At 50.6% G+C, this 18713-nt stretch overlaps 1 protein-coding gene across 4 annotated transcripts in view; it reads left to right on the top strand.

Moving 5' to 3' along the window:
* The window catches only part of ABR (ABR activator of RhoGEF and GTPase), a 155502-nt gene that overhangs the window by 57054 nt on the left and 79735 nt on the right, over positions 1-18713 (top strand). Inside the window, exon 1 of one of the 4 annotated variants that reach the window (XM_049782216.1) lies at positions 11456-11622. The exons of the other annotated variants lie outside the window; for them this stretch is intronic. Within the exon in view, the coding sequence (XP_049638173.1) occupies positions 11488-11622 (135 nt within the window). The 5' untranslated portion in view covers positions 11456-11487. Of the gene's footprint in view, positions 1-11455; positions 11623-18713 lie in introns of those variants that run through there. 4 annotated transcript variants of the gene reach the window in all.

Genomic DNA, 18713 nt, shown 5'->3' with positions numbered 1-18713 from the left:
GGTTCAAACCCAAAACAAAAGAAGCCGAGATTTCGGATATTTTGGTTCTGCTAATTTGAATAGGCAGGTCCCCTCCCTGCCAGGCTTCCGGTTTGGTAATTGAGAGGACTTTGGGACCAACTCAGATGATTGTTTTCAACATTCTGGGCTTCTGAATATGCAGCCAGCATACGTGGAAGCTGAAGGGTGGATCTTAGTATTAGCCCGTGTTCCCCAAGGAAATGAAACGGGGTGGGGGGGGGAGGGAGGGAGAGAGAGAGAGAGAGAGAGAGAGAGAGAGAGAGAGAGAGAGAAACAGACAGACAGACAGACAGACAGAGAAGAGAGGAGAGAGACACACGGAGACAAACTGAAACAGAAAGAAACTAAAGAGGCTGAGAAACTCTAATTCAAGACACCCAGAGGAACAGATGTACAGTTCTGGTCTGAGTTCCAGGACCTAAGAACCAGAATAGCAAGTGGGGTACAAGTTCCAGGCTAAGAGCCAACTGATTTGACAACCAAGAAAGGGGGAGTTCCAGACCAAGGCCACAAAAGGCTCCTGTCCCAGTTGCTCTGGTTCGTCCTGAGTGGGCCCACTTCCTCCACCTCTTTACTCAGATCATTCTAGTCATTGGCTGAGGCTCACCAGCTTGGTTGGGGAGGGCAACCTGCCTTACTTCAGCACCAGCTCCAAAGTCAATCTGATCCAGAAACATTTACGCAGACATGCCCAGAATATTGCATGACCAGAGATCTGAGCATCCCGTGGCCCTATCAAGTGGACCCATGAAAGTGACCAGAACCCCATACATATTCTCCTGACTGGCCAGAGAAGGGGAGGGAGGCATATGTGCATTTAGCAGTTGAGCACTGAAGCTGAGACATGTGAGGCCAGTGACATCACCACTCAGAACCTATTTCCTCATCTCCAAATCGGGCCACAGTGAAGGGAGGGGATGGTGTTAGAGCCCAGCTCACCTTGTGGGGGCTCAGGCCTTGATGTCCAGGGCTCATGTGCCTTTCTAGCAGCCTGGAAAGGTGCAGAGGGGCAGGTGTGGGCAAGGATCCAGTTTGTGGATACATGCTGGGCAATTACTAAACCAGCTTTTTGTCACCTCCTGCCAGTGTTTGCTATAGTCCTACCAGGGCTACAGGTCCTGCTGCAATTCTTCTCACTCACCTGTCCATATGTTCCAACTCAGCCCCTGCAGCTGGGCTCTGCACCTTAGTCTCATTCTGTTCCTAAGGCCCTATTACCCACAGAAGTGTCCTTATGGAGCTTGCAGCTGCTCCCTAAAGACCTTACCTCTCTCCCAGCTAAGCTGAGCAGAGTACCCAGGATGCTCTGGGGCCACGCACTCCATTGGTTGATCTGGTCAGCTGAATGTGCCTCAGTGAAGGCACAACAAGCATTTCCCCTCCAGCCTCATGCATCTGTCACCCAGAGGCTTCCAGGAGGGTAGTACAGCATGTGTAGTGCAGATGGTACAGTGCCAGACCTCATGATTCTGAAAGCATCTCATGGTGGAATAATTTGCCTGCAACCATACAGTGAGCAGGGCAGAGATGAGTATGGACTTGGAGGTTTCTGAGACAGGAAACTGGGCCATCAGGTCAGGTCTGTGCCCCCATACCTAGCTGTTGGGAAGTGTACAGTGACTTGTGGGGTATTCTGTCCTGTGAGCCAGTGAGCCTCAGTCCCTGGTCATCTTCAATACTCTTCCTACTGCCTCCCATCAGCAGCTTCTGGTGATCTTCTGGTATTTATGGAATCAAATTAATTAGCGCTAAGATGGCCAGAGAAATAGAGGGGTACAGCCTCAGATCATTACCCCTTTCCTTTCCTCCCTCTACCTATATGAGGGTCTAGACCTGGGAATTTGAAGTTGAAAAACCCAGGGGCTGGAGAGATGCAGCCAATCCAGATTTGCTCCCCAGCACTATATATGATCCCTTGTGCACTGCCATGAGTGATCTCTGGAACCGGAGAGATAGTACAATGGATAAGGTATTTTACTTGTATGTGGCTTACCCAGATTTGGTCCCTATCACAGCATATGGTTTCCTGAACCTACCAGGAGTTAACCCTAAGCACTGTAGGGTATGGCCCCCAAACCAAAGGCAACAAAGCAAAAGCCTAAAGGTGGCTTCTAGGTGAAGGGAGTGTCAGCATGGAATCCCCTTCCCCTTTTGCAGGGGCATTGAGAAGAGGGAAAGGAGTGTCTGCAGTATGCTTGCCTTAGAAACAGCCTTTGCAGCTGCAGGAGGAGGAATGGGCAGATAACTCTGCAGTCTCTTTCCTGCTGGTTCTGAATCTTGGGAAGCAACAAGTTGAACTCACCTCCTCGACACTCCTCCAACCACTGCAGGTGCTCCCACTCCTGATTTAACTAATTAAGTGGAGGCTCAAGGATTTCATGACTGAAGTGAGTTAAGGGATGGAGCAGAGAACATGGTGCCCATAGCTGGCCATCCCTGCCTACTCTGTGCCCCCCTTATCACCTGTCTGGGCAGTCTCCCTGACCAACATCAGCTGGCCAGATAAGTGAGGCTTTCTGTCTGTTTGCTCACATCCTGCCCAAGGTGCTGGGCTCCCAGCTGCCACAGGCCTTTCCCAATTCCACCTCTCAGTGCTGCCCTGCAGAGATGGAGTATGCTCCACACCCCTCCTCAGGTGGAGCCAGAGGGGCAGAGGCCCTCTCCCCATGTAATCACACCATGTAATTCACCCCTGACCGCTGCTGTGGAAACTCAGAGCACCACGTTCTCCCATAGTCTTGAGGACTGGGACCATGGAGCTGAACCCCAGGGGGCAGAGACTGACTGCTGACTGGGGCAGCTGGCTCAGAGCCCACCTGCCACCCTCTCTCCACAATATCCTCCCAGAGGTGGAATTCAGGTGCCAGGAAATTTTGTGAACCACAGCTAGAAAGCAGCAAAGTACTTGTCACCCTGCCATGTTCCCTCCCCAGAAGTGTTTGCCTTTGCCTACTGTGCCCTCATAGCTACACCCTCTCTTCTAGAAAGGAACATAGTTGCAGCCATTTGGGGGGGGGGGGTCAAACCTGGCAGCGCTCAGGGGTTCCTCCTGGCTCTACGCTCAGAAATCTCTTCTGGCAGGCTCGGGGGACCAAATGGGGTGCCGGGATTAGAACCATTGTCCTTCTGCATGCAAGGCAAATGCCCTACCTCAATGCTATCTCTCTGGCCCCAGATGCAGCTTTTATGACCAAGCCTCTGTGAAAACATGCCCTTCTCAGAGGACCCAACCTGGGGAGGGTTGACTTTTCAGTCTCCCCAGCTGTCCTGGAGCCACTTAACTCCCAATGTTCATGGTTCTTACTCCTGAAGCACCTTCTTACAGTTCTTGGAAGGATCTGAGCAGAGACTAAGTGTAAAATTAAAAAATTAAAAAGTGTGAAATCTCCCCACATGCCATGTTTCTAACCCCTTAGGTGGACGGGTCTGAAGAAGCAGGACAGCAATAAAGAAATAATGCACCAAGCAGTCAGGAAAGGACAATCCTAGCATCCGTGGCCTTTGCCTTGTGCTCTCTGCCCCAGCCAACAAGTCAGAACTCCTTCTTTATTAAAGCCAATTCCCAGTACCAGGAGGGGGGTGGGTACAAAAGTGAACTCAAGAGAGAATTCTGAAGAGGGCAGCCTCAGCAGCCAGAGAACATTCTAGAACAGGCTAATTCTTCTCCCTAGGGGGGAATGTACTGAACTATTCAGTGAGTGCCAGTAGCCTCAGGTGCATTTGGAGAGCACTGTTTGTTTTGTTTTGCTTAAAGAAAGTAGATTTCTAGGGGGCACTTAGTAATTTTTCTTTCTTTCTTTTTTTCTTTTTTCTTTGTTTTTTGTTTTTGTTTTTGTTTTTTGTTTTGTTTTGTTTTGTTTTGGCCACATCCAGCAGCGTTCAGGAAGTTATTCCTAAACTCTGAGCTCAGGAATCACTTCTGGCAGGCTCTGGAGACTATGTGGGATGCTGAGGGTTGAGCCCGGGTTGTCCTCATCAAGGCAAACAACCTACCTACTGTACTATCGCTCTGGCCCTGACTTCTTAAGCAGTAGGCTAAAGAAATGAGAGTCTCGCATAGATAAAAGGGACTGTGTAAATTCTGCAATGTGGAGAGATATCTCTGGAAGCTTGAGAGAAGAATGGTCTGGAGTGGCTGGGGCTTTGGATTGCTTATACAAGGTAGAACTTGTGTTTAGGAACATGCTAGGTCTCCGTCGTATCTATTCCCCATGTCCATTTTCACCACCAAAAACAAGGTGTCTGATGAAGATTTAATGCACGGCAGACATTGCTTATCTTGCCTGACTGCAAGCCCAGTGATGGTACTCAATCCCTTTCCATTTCACGGATGAGGAAACTGAGGTCTAGGGAATCAAAATAAGTGGTCAAGGTCATACAGCTAACAAGCAACAGCTGGGTTCAAATTTATAATGCAGGGACTTTTGTTTTAAAACTGCTTCCAGGTATAGATCAGTGCCATGGACTGGCTTATACAACTGTCATTAATTGTGTGGAGAGTTTCTGCAGTGACTTCTGCTCTAGAGAAAGGGAAGGCAAAGTTAATAGGGGGGGGAGGTGCTGGCAGTCAGGAAAATAATGAATCTGATTCTATCTGCAGCTTGAATGACCTCACCTGCCCCAGGCAGGTGTTTTATTTTGTTTGTGTTGTTTTGCTTAAAAAAGTAGATTTCCAGGGAGCACTGAGTAATTTCTCTTTTTTCCCTTTTTTGATTTTTGGTTTGTATGGGGGGGGGGCACACCCAACAGTGATCAGGGGGTTACTACTAGCTCTGCACTCAGGAATCACTCGTGACAGGCACAAGGGACTATATAGGATACTGGGGATCGAGCCTTGGTATTAGTTCCCACTGGCCTAAGGTCTAAAAATATCTGGAAGTGTGAATTTTGCTTCTGCCAGTCTAATGAAGGGAGCAGGAATAGGCAAAAAGGAGGAAGAAGGGGCTTTGGGGTTTCATTGTAAGGACCTGGAGGTGAGAGTGAACCTAACCTTTTTGTGAAGAGCCATTAGCAACAGAGACCCTTGTGGGCTGTTTGCTTAGATTGAGTCATCTGAAAGGGCCCCACTGTCAGTTTGGGCCAATTGGTGGCTTCTTGGTGGGCACCAGTGAGCATATTTTAGAAGACTCTGGAGTCAGTAGGAGGGATGTGTCATAGAATGGTTCCATGTCCCCTGCACATTCCTTCCTTTGTTCCCACGGTAAAGCCTACCTTTGGGAATGCTGCCTGGGCCCTGCCTGACCTGCCTACTTCATTCACGTGCCAAACTTGCTCCCAAGTAAAGTACCAGCTCCAGTAGGGGGAGTTGGTCCGTTTTGTTGGTCAGTTTTGTAACAATGTTCTGCCATGGTAAACACTGATGCCTCTCACTGTGCTGGCATCTAGGAGGTGCCAGTTAGGGGTGGCTGGATGAATGAGCACCAACACCCAAGCTGAATGCGTTTTCATATGCCTCCCACAGGCCTGTCTGCCTTCAGCCCCCATGGGTACAACTAACTCCGGTTTGTTCCCAGCTATGAGTTTGGTCATCAACTTTTCCATGAGCCTTCCGTGACTCCCCTTCTTCTGCCTTCAAGACACCTGTCTTGTGCCCCAGAACTGACATGACTTTCCCAATCGCTGTACTGACCACACTTCTTTTTTTCGACTTCTTTGTTTCTCCCGATTGCATCACCAAAAACGTCTAATTTTACAGAAATATATAACGTAGAAAAAGAACTTCTGTTCAGAGTTGGCTGTATGTTCCTACTTCTCTTTCAATGTGATTACTTAGTGTTTAAGTGAGATCTTAGTTGGTCTATTGGTACTGGTACTTGTACTTTGTGGGTGTTGGTAATGTTACTCTGAGTGTGTTGGTAGTGTCACTGTTAGTATAGTGGTGCTGTTAGTAGTGTTACTATTGGCATTGCTAAGCTGTTTACTCTTGTTATTTTACTTAGTAACTCTTGTCCATATCAGTAAATAAAGACCTTCCTCATTCTCCATGACTGTATCAGTGTGTATTTTAGGAATGGGTGACTATAACATTTTACCAATTCCTTTCTGTTTTGTGGTGGTAATGGGATTTTTTTTTTTTTTTTTTTTTGTGGCGGGGGATGGACCACAACCAGCATTGCTCAGGACTTACTCTTGGCTCCAAGTTTAGGAATTCTTCTTCTTTTTTTTTTTTTTTTTTTTTTTTGTGTGTGTGGTTTTTGGGTCACACCCGGCAGTGCTCAGGGGTTACTCCTGGCTCCATGCTCAGAAATTGCTCCTGGCAGGCACAGGGGACCATATGGGACGCTGGGATTCAAACCGATGACCTTCTGCATGAAAGGCAAACGCCTTACCTCCATGCTATCTCTCCAGCCCCAGGAATTCTTCTAAAGGGCTCAGGGAACCATATGGGATGCCAGGGAGCAAACTACTTGTGTCAGCCTCAAGCAAGGCAAATGCCCTACCAACTGTACTATCACTCTGGTCCCTTGTTTTTAGTTTGGGACCATACCAATGGTGCTTGGGGCTTTTTTTCTGGTTTCAGGTAGAAGAGAGGGTACCCTTCCAAGGTTGTTCAGACAACCATATGCAGTGCCCTGAAGCAAACAGGTTGTCTCTGTGCAAGGCAAGTGCCCTAACCCCTGTACTGTCTCTCTGGCCCCCAACATCTCTCACTGTTCCCCCTTGTTTTTGGATTACACTCTGTAAGTTTAGGGGCTTCTCTTGGCTCTGTGCTCAGGAGTGACCCCTGTTGGTGTTTGGAGACCATATGTGGTGCCAGAGATTTAAACCTCAGTCGTCTGTTAGCAAGTCAAGTGGTTTAACTCAGGTACTTACAAACTCTTCTGCCAGTCTCCTTTTTTAAGATGTTTGGGGACTGGAGCTGTGGCCCAGACTTGCATTTATGAGGCCCTGGATTAAATCCTCAGTACCACCTGAAAAGGGAAACAAAAATATCTTCAGGCTGGGGCTATTTCTAGAGTTGTTAAGACAAGACATGAAGCTTGAAATTTACAGCTCATGTTTCCATATTATCCATTCTTAACGAGTTGTATCTCTACCTGGTGGCCCTGAACTTGTGCACTGAGTGTTACCTAAGCTCACAAAGGACCAGAAGCTGAGACCCTTGGTGGCTATGTTCTGTGTAGTCTCTATTCGGGGTTCCCCAAGAATAAGGACTTGTTGATAGTGTGAGAAAGTCAGTGGGGGAAGTTAACCATGATTAAGCCACTGGGGAAGTTAGCCATGCTGTTGTCTTAGCGTTAGTGTGAAGTGTGTCAGAAATCTCAGTCCACATCTCTTGTCCACAGGGGAGTATGTTCCCCTCCACAGAGGCAGTTCCAGCCCACCTCTCCAAATCCACCACCTGCCTCTTTTCTCTTGTGCCCTCCGGCTGAGTTTCCTGGGGCTTCCTAAAGACCTTTCCCTTTCTGGCCTTCCTCTCCAGCCGGGAAAGCCTTTCCCTTTTCAATAAGCTGCTAGGAGGCCTCTCTCTCTCCACGCTGGGTGAGTGCCATTGTTCTGTGTTGATCACTGTGTTAATCTTGGGGCCTGCGCCCCCTGTAGGCTGAGAATGTTCCGAAGACAAAGTCCATGCCTCCCGGGTTTGTGGGATTTCCAACTCTGGGTATGAATGAACCAAGTGCCAAAGAGACTGGTGGGCAGGCAAGGTCAGGAATCAGATGGAATTTTACAGGAGGGATATAGGTAAAGTGGTGACTTGGGAAGAGGAAATGAAGGAAGAAGCAGAGTGACTTGGTAAAGGGATGTGGGACCTGAGGGTAAGAGTCACAGGATGGTAGGCCTGCCAAGAGAAGTGGAGAAGCCAGAAGAGGAAGCTAGGCAGAAGGTGAGGGATTGTTGGGATGGAGAGTTGGGGGGCTGCAAAGGAGACTTCGGAGAGGATGGTCTCAGGGTGAAGGAGTTAGTCCCAAGAAAGGACTGGGGCATATGGTAGCCTTTGCGACCTGGTGTCATCCCTGCTCATGACCTCCTGAGCAACCACTGAATATAGCAGTGACCCCTAGCACTGCTAGGGAGCCCAGCCTCCAAAAGATAGATTATTAAAAAAAAAAATTAGAAGACCTAGCTGGTAGCACAGTTTGGAGCTCAGCAAGATGCTGGTGTTAGTGAGGAACATTCTTAGCCTAGAAGTGAAAAGAGAAGATTTCTCCAAGGGTTCTGGATGGGTGACTGTACATGGAGAGGAGAAAGAAGGGCCAGCGAAGCCAGCATGGTCAGTAGCCACACAAATATGGTCCTGAGAGTCAATGGATGGGAGAAAATCCAGTTCTTGAAGGCCAAGGTGGAAAGAGAGGCCACTGACTTTAGAATGGGTAGGCACGGGCCTTGGGAGTAACTGCTTCTCTGGTGATGAGGCTAAAAAGCTGGGCTAACATGGGCCATGCTGTGCGGGCCACAGGGAGGAAGCTTAGGTCCAGTGCCGAGTGGGGGCATTGGGAGGGGAAAGGGAACAAGCACTGTGGGACTTGTGAGTCACTTCCCCTCCAGGGGGAAGAGTGAAGGCCTCTGAGTGGCGTCTGTGAGCCTGGTGGAGATGGAAGGGCATTCTGGTTACTCACTGGGATTTCCAGCCAGCAGGGCTGGGCTGGCATAGACAGACCTTGGATCTTCAGAAAGCAGTTTTGGAGACCAGTTAGGGTTTGGGGGAGAAATGGCACCTTGTGCTTCTTTAGTGGGGAAGGGACACTGAAGGGACCCTTGGGATTTGAGGTCCTTCAACCATGCCATCAGCTTGTCTTCGTGGGCATGTACCTCAGAGGCTGCAAGGCAAGAGACTGAAACGGTGGCACCAAGCCTGAGACTGGCTCACTTGTACCCTGGGGGAATGCCAGGCCTGGTTGTTCCCAAGCCCTAAGAACAGCCTCTCCCACCCAAACCAAATGAGGAATTGTGGCTGAAAGGGCCCTTCAGATGTGCCCGGGCTATTTATAGCTCAGCCAAGTCGGGACAGGGAAAAACCAGGGACTCAAGGAGAGGGCTGAGTGTGGTATGGGGAGAGCCTCTGGGGAATCGGGCGGGGAAGTCCCTGTCCAGGGCCCATCTGTCCTGAGAACCTGGAGGGTCCACTGCAGGGGTGATAGGTCACTGAAACTAGTTCTGACAGGATGGCCAGAAATCCTCACAAGCTCCATAGACCTGGACATATGGACAAGCTCCATAGACCTGAACATATGGACAAGCTCCATAGACCCAACAGGTGGGATAAGAGGCAGCTCCATTCTCCTTTTCCCTCATTCTCAACACTCCTCACACTTGCGACCTGACATAGGGTTGAGACATATGCTGAAGGAAGCTGGTGGCCAGCACAGGCTGGGTGGTTCAAAGTCGTGTCTCAGAGACATGCTGACATGGTCCGAACAAGAATTAGACAGAGACAGAGAGAATAGAAAGCTGGAAGCTTCTGGAGTTGGGGGAGGGGGACAGGGAGGACTCCCTCACTAGAGGTTAGGAGGTTGGAAAGACTGGGGGATGTATCTGAGACTCGACTTCAGGGCTTGTCCTCCACCCCCCAGTCCTATTTTCTTTTTTTTTTTCTTTTTTTTGGGGGGTGGGTGGGTTTTGGGGGTTATTTTTTGTTTTTTTTCTTTTTGGGCCACACCTGGTGACACTCAGGGGCTACTCCTGGCTATGCACTCAGAAATAGCTCCTGACTTAGGGGACCATATGGGATAGATAGATAGATAGATAGATAGATAGATAGATAGATAGATAGATAGATAGATAGATAGATAGATAGATAGATAGATGTCGTGGGATAGAACCTCGGTCTGTCCTAGGTCAGCATTGTGCAAAGCAAATACCCTACCACTGCACCACCACTCTGGCCCCCAGAGTCCCATTTTCACTTATCCTGCCTAGTTGGTGGCTAGTATCTATCTGGGTGTGCAAGAGTGGTCAGAGTTGGTAGGGGCTGATTCTGAAATTGACTCCAAGGTGACAGGTCCCAAGAATGCAATGGGACTCCCTGAATTCCCCAAGTACAGGAGTTCAGCAACAACTTAGTTTCTGGGTCCAGTTCAGTGCACAGTGAGGTTTCAACTTAGCTGTGCATATTTGTTTGCTTATTAATGAAGCCCACTTGCCCTCCTTTTAACACTGAGAGATTTTGCTATGAACCAGGTCCTGGCTTCTCTTGAACTCTGGAACCTGCTTTGCCTCTGGGCTATACTCCTGGAGCCAAGTGGCATTTCTTTGGTTCACCCAATAAAACATACCCGGTTCACTTCACTGATGTCATCTGCACCCCAAAAGCAATGCAGTTACACCTTTGCCCTTGGTGTGGTGTTGTGCAACTGTTACTCTGTGGTGCTGCACAAACCTCCTTCCTAGGAGTAGTCCATCTAGGTGGGTGCACATCTCAGGGGCAGGGCTGAGGGGCACTGTCATCCTTGGGTGAAGTCACCTTAAAGAAACTTAAAAAGGGGGCTGGAGTTCTACTCCAGCTGGTAGGGCGCTTGTCTTGCACGTGGCCAACCTGGATTCAATCAATCCCCAGCATCCATATGGTCCCCTAAGCACCGTCAGTAGGAGAGACCCCCTGACCTGAGAACACTGCAGTGTGCCCCCCCAAAAAAAAAACCTTAAAAAAAACTCAAAAGATGGGGAGCCCTGGGTTAGGGGTACTCGAGAAAAGGTCAGGTTTCATTGGGCCCAGGCAACCCTTCTGGGAGAAGCAGCCAGGAGGAGGAGGAGGTTGGCCTAAGTCTAGCCTGACTCTCCATCGCGCCCCAGATAGAGCACCCTTGGGTGTGAAGGAGTTCGGGGCCTGCTGGTGGCCCACCAGGGTTCGTGCTATACCACTGCTTCTGCACTCTGCGCGGTGCCCCCCTTTGCAAAGCCTGTTAAGGCTGCAAATGCAGCTAGCTTCCCACCGGGCCCCTGGGGCCCCTCTGCCAAAGGTGTGCCGGCCGAGATGAGAAGGGATGAGGCCGGAGTGGAGCGGCCGCTCCTCCCCCTGCGGCTCGCGGGGTCTCGGGGCTGTAAATAAGGCGGCGTGGCGGGGACCGACCCCCCTCGCCCGGCCTCCTGGCCCCTCCTCCGCGCTCCACGCGCCTCCGCCCGCCCGGTGACCGCCCGGGGATCGGCTCCGTCTCGCCCCGTCCCGGCGCACATTTCCCGTCTGCACGGCGCGAGCTTCGAGCCCTGCCAGGGGCGGGCTTGGGGGGCGGCGGCGGGGCCCCGCCTGCGCCCGGGCCGGCGCGCCGCCAGCAGGAAGGGCCGAGCGGCCGCGGCTCTCCACTCGCTCCCCGCCGCGCCGAGCAGCAGCAGCCGCCGACGCCGGGCCGGGAGCGTCGGTCCCGCATCATGGAGCGCCTCCCCGCGCGCGCCGGGCCGGCAGCCAGGCCCGCGTCCGCGTCCGGGGAGGCCGGCGTGCGGGTGTAGGCCTGCCCGGCGCGCCCTGCCCACCCGCCCGCCCGCCCGCCGCTCGGCCCCGGCTTCCTGTTTGCCCTCCGCCGCCCCGCTGCCATGGAGGACGAAGAGGAGGCCATCGGCTTGCTGGACAAGGTGCTGGAGGATGAAGACGTGTTTCTCCTGGAGGAGTGCGAGCTGGGAACCCCGACCAGCCCCGGCTCCGGGTCCCCCTTCTTGGTGGCCGTGAAGGTGGGACTGTGCTGGACACGCCCTGGATGCTGGGCGGGGGAGGGGAGGCGCGTGTGCGTGGCCGGTGTGGACAGACCCCTAGGCGGGCACCGGGGGGCGAGGGAGGCCCCCCAAGAGAGAGAGGTGCAGGCCGGCAGCTGGCCGGGCCTCCTCGCCCTGCACCAGCTGGCCTGCCTGGGGGAGTGGCTGCTGGCTTGCCCCAGGCCAGTTGTGCTGCCTGCCTGCTTGCCTGCCAGCAGGGCTGGGACTTGAGACACATGAGTCAACGGTGGGCACGGGGCACCGCGTGGTGGGAGTCTGCTTGCCCCCCACCCCCGGGACCTGACTGACTTTAACAAGGAGGCAATAATTCACTGTTTCTATGGCAACAGCCGGGCTAAGTGCTCTCCAGAAGTTGGGGCCCAGGGGGGCCTCCTCCTAGCAGGAGAGTGAGGAAGGACCTGGTGTGAATCTGGGTTGGAGAGAGTGGGCCCCCCCCCTTCCAGGATCCGTTATTCATTGGAAGTTGCAGCCCTGTGGGGAAGGGGCTGGTCCCAAAGTGATCACCACTTGCTGGTGCCCCCCTCCCCACCTACCCAATCTGGGCTTCAGGGCCCCAGCTCCTGTCCTAGAAGTTGCCTTGAAAGTAGAGCAGGAGGAAAGTGGGGCCACCAAGCCCCTTCCCCAGGGTACAGCTCGCTGTTAAAAACCCGCCCCCAGTTGCCTGAGCTGCCTGGCACATTACCCGCTTCTTCCTTCTCTGAGGCCGGCTTCCGAGAGCTCTTCTGACCTCAGCTTCTTGCTCGCCTCCTCCCTGGTTGTGTGGCTTGGAGGAAGAATCTGGAAGAGCAGAGCCCATAGGCTGCAGATGGAGAGCTAGGCTGGCTTCTTGAAAGATGGCCTCCCCCAGACTCACTGCACCACCCCCACCCCCAGAGGGGGTCCAGAACAGGCTGTGGTCAGGGGGCGGTCACTGAGCTGCTAAGAGCCCCTCTGCTCCTCTCCTCCTGTAAGGGCACCACAGCCCTGCCCCCTCACGCTACACCGGTCCTGAGGAGGCGCTAATAGGGGTAAAAATAGACTGCAGACCCACGGAGCTGTGGAGGGAGGCTGGTGTGTGGAGTCTGGATGGAGCAGTAGTTGGAGGCCTGGCTGTGGAGCTGCAGTGGGAGGCTGGCACAGCTGGCAGGCCCTGGCTGGCGCACTCTTCCAATGCTGCTTGGAGCTCTGGGCCCAAGTTATATGTCTCACTGGTCCCACAGGGCTCTGCGTTTAGGGCCTGGCCAGACTTACCAAGAAGTCTCCTTTCCAGCTGAGAGCTCCAGAGCTGCATGGTGTGTATGGTAAGATGCCTGGCATCTTCGAGAAGCCTCCGCAGCACAGATGGGGGCACACTCCTGCATTCTCTCATGGCTTTGCCTTGACTCTGGAAGCTTCTGCGCTGTGCTTAGACGGCTCTGTTTTCTGCTTGGAACTCCAGATTTCACTCTTCTCTGGGATGTCCTGAGGCTCTCGAGGGCATAGGCCATGCTCTCACCGCTGGTGGACACAGCTTGATGCTTGGTGTAGGGGCTCAGTGAATTTAGGGACGAGGGAGGCTCCATGGGCTCTTCTCAGGTGTTCTAAGGAGACCTGGACTCAGGCAGCTTCTGAAAAGTTGGCTTGTCCCAGATCTTCCTGAGTTCCTTTGCTTTGCTACTTCCATGTTCTGGGTTTGTCTTGAGCGTGAGGCAAGATAGCCTTTTCAGAAAGTGGCTGAATTCCTGGTCTCTCTTGAGAGGGCAGCTTTAAGGTCTGTGGGGGAGGAAGAGAAGCAGGTGGCTGCAGAGATGTGGCACGAGCGTTTATTGATTCAGCAAACAATGTTCATGCAGTTCAGAGTCTTCTGCCTGGCACTGGGAGGAGAGATGAACAGGGCAGCATGATCCTTTCACAAAATTTGAGTTCAGGACAACAGCACCAGTGCACAGAGAGTTGGAATATAAAGAGAAAGTCTTCAGGGCCATGAGAAGTATTCTCATAAAAGGCACCATATTTCAATGAGGAGGCCCCATTTCTCATTGAGTTGGGGCGGACTCTGTGTGTGTGTGTGTGTGTGTGTGTGTCTGTCTGTCTGTCTGTGCCATATTTCAATGAGGAGGCCCCATTTCTCATTGAGTTGGGGCGGATTGTGTGTGTGTGTGTGTGTGTGTGTGTGTGTGTGCCTATGGGTCTTTCTGGAGACTGAGTTGTCAACCATCCTGGCACACTGCTGCGTGCTAAGACCATTCCTGGCAGCTGGTTAGAGTCCAAGGCGGTTCTCTTTGTGCTATTACTTTACTTCAGGAGTACTTACCTTAAACAGCGGTTGTGTTCCCTGAGCATGTGTCCAAATGCCTGTTCTATAAATCAATCGGGTTTTCAAGGCAATTTTCAAGCTGCTTCATCTTCCTGAGAGGCAGATGCAAAGAGAGCCGGGGTTCTCTCGAGAGCTAGTACTGGAGCATCTCTCAACCCCAGACTTCCTTTTGAGGAGTTAATGATGTATAAGCGAATGATGATGCAGAGACTCACAGCAACACCACCTCCCATCTGTAAAGTATTGTATACTTTCCAAAAACCTTTCATGCAATTCTATTTAAAGGTAGGTAGGGCTTCGCTATATAAAAGCTTCTATTTAAAGGAACTCATTTATCAGAAATAAAAATCCTTTTGTAATGCTGATGAACCCTTCAGGTGTTACTCTGTGCCAGATTTTAATAGCTCCTCTGAAGCTCCTGTGTTTTGTTTCACCTGCCCAGGTCTCATCCCCTCACTCTGTTATGACAGCACCACCTGGGACCCTTACGTGTTTCCTAAAGTGTGGGCTACAAATGTGATGATTTGAGAGGTGTTTTAGGTGACAGCTGGATATGTGTTTTGAATTTTATTCAAAGTTAACACATAACAGAAAAAATAGAACTTGCACATCTCTCCTTTGATTTCAGATAAGACCTAGAAAACCTAGTTGATAGGGACTGAGGAGATAATCCAGTGGGAACAGCACTTGTCTTGCCAACCTGGGATCTATTCCCCAGCACCCCAGATAGTCCCCCAACCCCCACCAAGAGCATCCACTGAGTGCAGAAACAGATTTAAGCCCTGAGCACCACTAAGTGTGGTTCACAAAAAGAAAAAAAAAGAAAAGAAATCTTAGTTGTAGAGCCAAAGAGATAGTTCAGTAAGCTAAAGAACGTGTTTTGCAATAGGAGGCCCAGGTTTGACCCTTGAGCACCAAGCTGAGAGGGGAACCTCTGAGTACAACCAAGTGTGATCTCCAAACAAAAATAAATAGGGCCAGAGATACAGCACAGCAGTAGGGAGTTTGCCTTGCATGTGGCCGACCTAGGATGGACCTGGGTTCAATTCTCAGCATCCCATAGAGTCCATTGAGCCTGCCAGGAGCAATTTCTGAGCACAGAGCTAGGAGTAACCCCTTAGGGCCGCCAGGTGTGGCCCAAAAAACAAAACAAAACAAAAAAGAATAAATAGAAGGCTAATAGTCAAGTACAGCACTTAACAAATAGTAGTACAGGTGTGTATGTGACAAAATTACAGAAGTGGGACATGGACACCTGAAGTCAGCACTATCTGCAGGACTTCAGGGGCTCTGTGTAAAGCCTCTGTGCAGGAAGCCAGGCCAACCCTCCCCATGTCTCCAGGAGAAGAGTGTAACTGTGTGCCTCTGCATTGTCAGTGCTCAGAAAGGAGCCGGCTGTTGGCATGGGCCAGCTTCCAGACCAAGAGGAGCTTCTCTGAGCAGATCCTGCTGGAGCTTATTGTACTCTGGTATAGCCCATCAACTGAATTCTGCTTTCTGTGGAGGCTGTTGACTGAGGCTTTGAATTGCAGCTTGCCCTGCCTATTTTGTCCCCACTATTGTCTTGGAAGAGGTCAAGATTCATATAGAGCAGGGGTCTCAAACTCGAGGCCTGAGGACTGGCCCTCCGTAAAACATTTTGTGGCCCTACCCTAGAGGAATCTTTTGTTTTGTTTTGTTTTAGTTGTTTGGGTCACACCCCCCAATGTTCAAGGCTTACTACTGACTTTGCACTCAAAGATCACCCCGACCTTGCCTCCTGCGACCCCCAGGTAAATTGAGTTTGAGACCCCTGATAGAGATTGGCTTGGCCCAGACTCAAACCTTTGGAGACTTTAGTTAGTTCTGAACACCATAGAAAACCAGGCCAGAAGCTGATCAAGCCTTGCTTGGAGGTTCTGTCTCTATCAGAGCGAGCTGACCTCTTGATTTTGGGGACCTCAGCAGATTGTGTATGAAATGCTAGAGCTGAATGAGTCCTTACAGCTGTTTCCTAAATTCTGCTTAGAAGGAAAACGGGGACAGTTTTCTTAGAAGACAGCTTTTCCATGCTGGGGGACTAACAAGGAGCATGGCACCAGATGTGGGGGCCCACAAACTCTTTGTAGATCTCCAAGTATGTGAGCACTGGGCTGAGATAGTTTCTCTCATCTTGGATTCCCAGTGCCAGGCACAGAATGGGGACCAGGTGAGTCAATGGATGTGGAGATCTGACTGTAATGAGATAAGAAAAGCCCCACAAGGACTGCACTGACAATTGCAGATTTCCAGATAATTCTAAACCAGGAACATGTGGGGTCAGAGGGAAGCAAAGAAAAGGTGGGAGAAGGTATTGGTGGCAAGTGAGCAGTATGAGTGAAAAGTAGACTGTTGTCACAACTCCTCCTCCCACTACCTCTGCCCAGAATTTCAGGGTGAACGAAGCCCAGAATAGGGACTCAAGGGGGACTATTCAGTACCTTTTGTAGAGCACTTTCAGGACTGGACTCTGAAGAATGGGGATGTATTCAGTGAGACAGTGTTAGCATATATGAGTGCCTGAGTATGAGCCCTGGCAGTGCCCTCCACCACCCTTGCCACCACCAAAAAAAAAAAAAAAAAATAGAGTGTGTTCTTTGGACTCTGGGGAGTATATCTGTGGTAAGAATTTGTGTTTGGGCCACACCCGGTGGCACAGAGGTGTTACCCCTGGCTCTGTGCTCAGAAATTGCTCCTGATAGGCTTGGGGATGGGATGCTGGGAATCAAACCCAGGTCTGCCACGTGCAAAGCAAATGCCCTATCAGCTGTGCTATATAGCTCCAGCCCCTGTGGTAAGAATCTTAATGAAAGGTGCTGTCTAGGTGATTGGTGCCTGGTGAGTGGAGCACAAGAGTATTGCAAAACCTCAACTCTTCCCCCAGGCCTAGTCCAACCAACTCTGCAGAAAATTCACCCTCATGCTCCAGGCAACTTCCTTTAGTAAGTGTTTGCCAGGCAAATCCTTAGCTGGCTGTGAACTGGAGGGGAATGGGTCCTAATAGGAAGGGTGGCACTAACCCCTATAGGTCCTATTTGTCCCACTTGGAGACACCTTCTTTATGTAATGTGCAAGGAGACCACCAGCGGCCTGATCTTGAGACAAGGCTGGGGTCATGGCTCCAGATGAACTCTTGCTCCCTGAAGAGAGCAGACTGCCCTAAATGCCACAGCTCCAAGGAGCTCTGGCCTCAGGAGGGAGGTTTCGATAACACCTTACAGATTGTGGGACTCCAGTAAGTTAATCTGTAGAAAGAGTTTAGAACAGTGCCTGGTACCCATGATGCCATCAATAAATCATTTCCATCCTTCCAGAAATCCTGGCATCCATTCTGCTTTCTTAACACTGCTGAAACAAATCACAACACAAAGTTATTCTCAAAGTTGAAAAGGACCAACAAACAGGGCTGCATTTATTGTAGAAACACTAAAGAAAAGAACCCTTTCCTTGTCGTTTCTAGCATCCCTGTATTCCTTGGGTTGTGGCTCCATCCTCTATTGTCAGAGCTGGCCACATAGCCTCTTCTGACATCACAGTCATTCTGCCCCCTGTCCTTATCCCCATCTATGGTCATGCTGACTCTCACTGTGATCCTTGGTTTCCTTCTCTGAGCTTTGAGATCCAGTTCCTTCTAGATTAGCCAGGATAATCTTCTATCTGAAAATCCTTAACTTTATCCCTTCTACACTCCCTTTTACCATATAGGACAAGTCCTACCTTTTAGGGGTTGGGATGAGAGCATTTTTCGCACAAGGTTGTGCTTATATCTCAGCATCAGATAACATTTCAGAAGCTGCTGGGGCTGGAGCGATAATATAGCGAGCAATAGGGCATTTGCCTTGCATGTGGCTGACCCAGGACAGACCTGGGTTGGATTCTCAGCACCCTATATGGTCCCCTGAGCCAGGAGCGATTTCTGAGTGCATAGCCAGGAGTAACCCCTGAGGGTCATGAGGTGTGGCCCCAAAACAAAAACAAAAATAAAAAAAGAAGCTGCTGACTCCAGCACAAATCTGCTAAATGGGTCACTGCTGATAGAACCCGTTTAAGTACTGAACCCCACTTGCTGGCATCTCACAGAGACTCAGCAGCTATCAAGGTCTCAACATGGGACATTTGGTAGTAAGTCCTTTTGTTTGAGGGGAGGATATACCTGACTATGTTTAGTGCAGTATTTAGAGGATGGGCTGGCAGTGTTCCAGGAAGCATATAGTGCTGGACATCAAACCCAGAGCTCCCCCATGCAAAGTATGCACTGCACATGAGCCTTCTTCCCTGTCCCAAGTCTCACATGTCCTTTCCACTCTTTCACTTAACCCCTAATTTTGCATTATGCAAATGGAACCAAGAGGCAGAACTTAAAGAGAAAGAGGGCTGGCCAAGGGACACATAGTCATGGAAGTATTAGAGCTAGAATCCTACCCCAGGTCTTTTATTGATTTTTTTTAAATAATTTTGTTTATTAATTGATTGGTTTTTTTTGGACCACTCCCACCAATGCTCAAGGGTTACGCCTGGCTCTGTGCTCAGAAATTGCTCCTGGCAAGCTCAGGGGACCATATGAGATGCCAAGAATTGAACTGGTCTGTCCTAGGTCGGCCTCATGCAAGGCAAATGCCTTACTGCTGTGCTATCTCTCCGGCCCCTCACCCCAAATTCTACCATCTTGCACTGTTCTGATGGCTCCCTCCACTCAAGGCTCTCTGTCATAGTGTCAGATGCTTCCTTGATATCTACTTCAGTATCACATGCACAA

This window comes from Suncus etruscus, chromosome 1 (assembly GCF_024139225.1).
Source record: "Suncus etruscus isolate mSunEtr1 chromosome 1, mSunEtr1.pri.cur, whole genome shotgun sequence".
NCBI lineage: Eukaryota > Metazoa > Chordata > Mammalia > Eulipotyphla > Soricidae > Suncus > Suncus etruscus.
The sequence above is the reverse complement of the archived record's forward strand: the minus strand, read 5'-3'. Positions and strand labels throughout refer to the sequence as shown.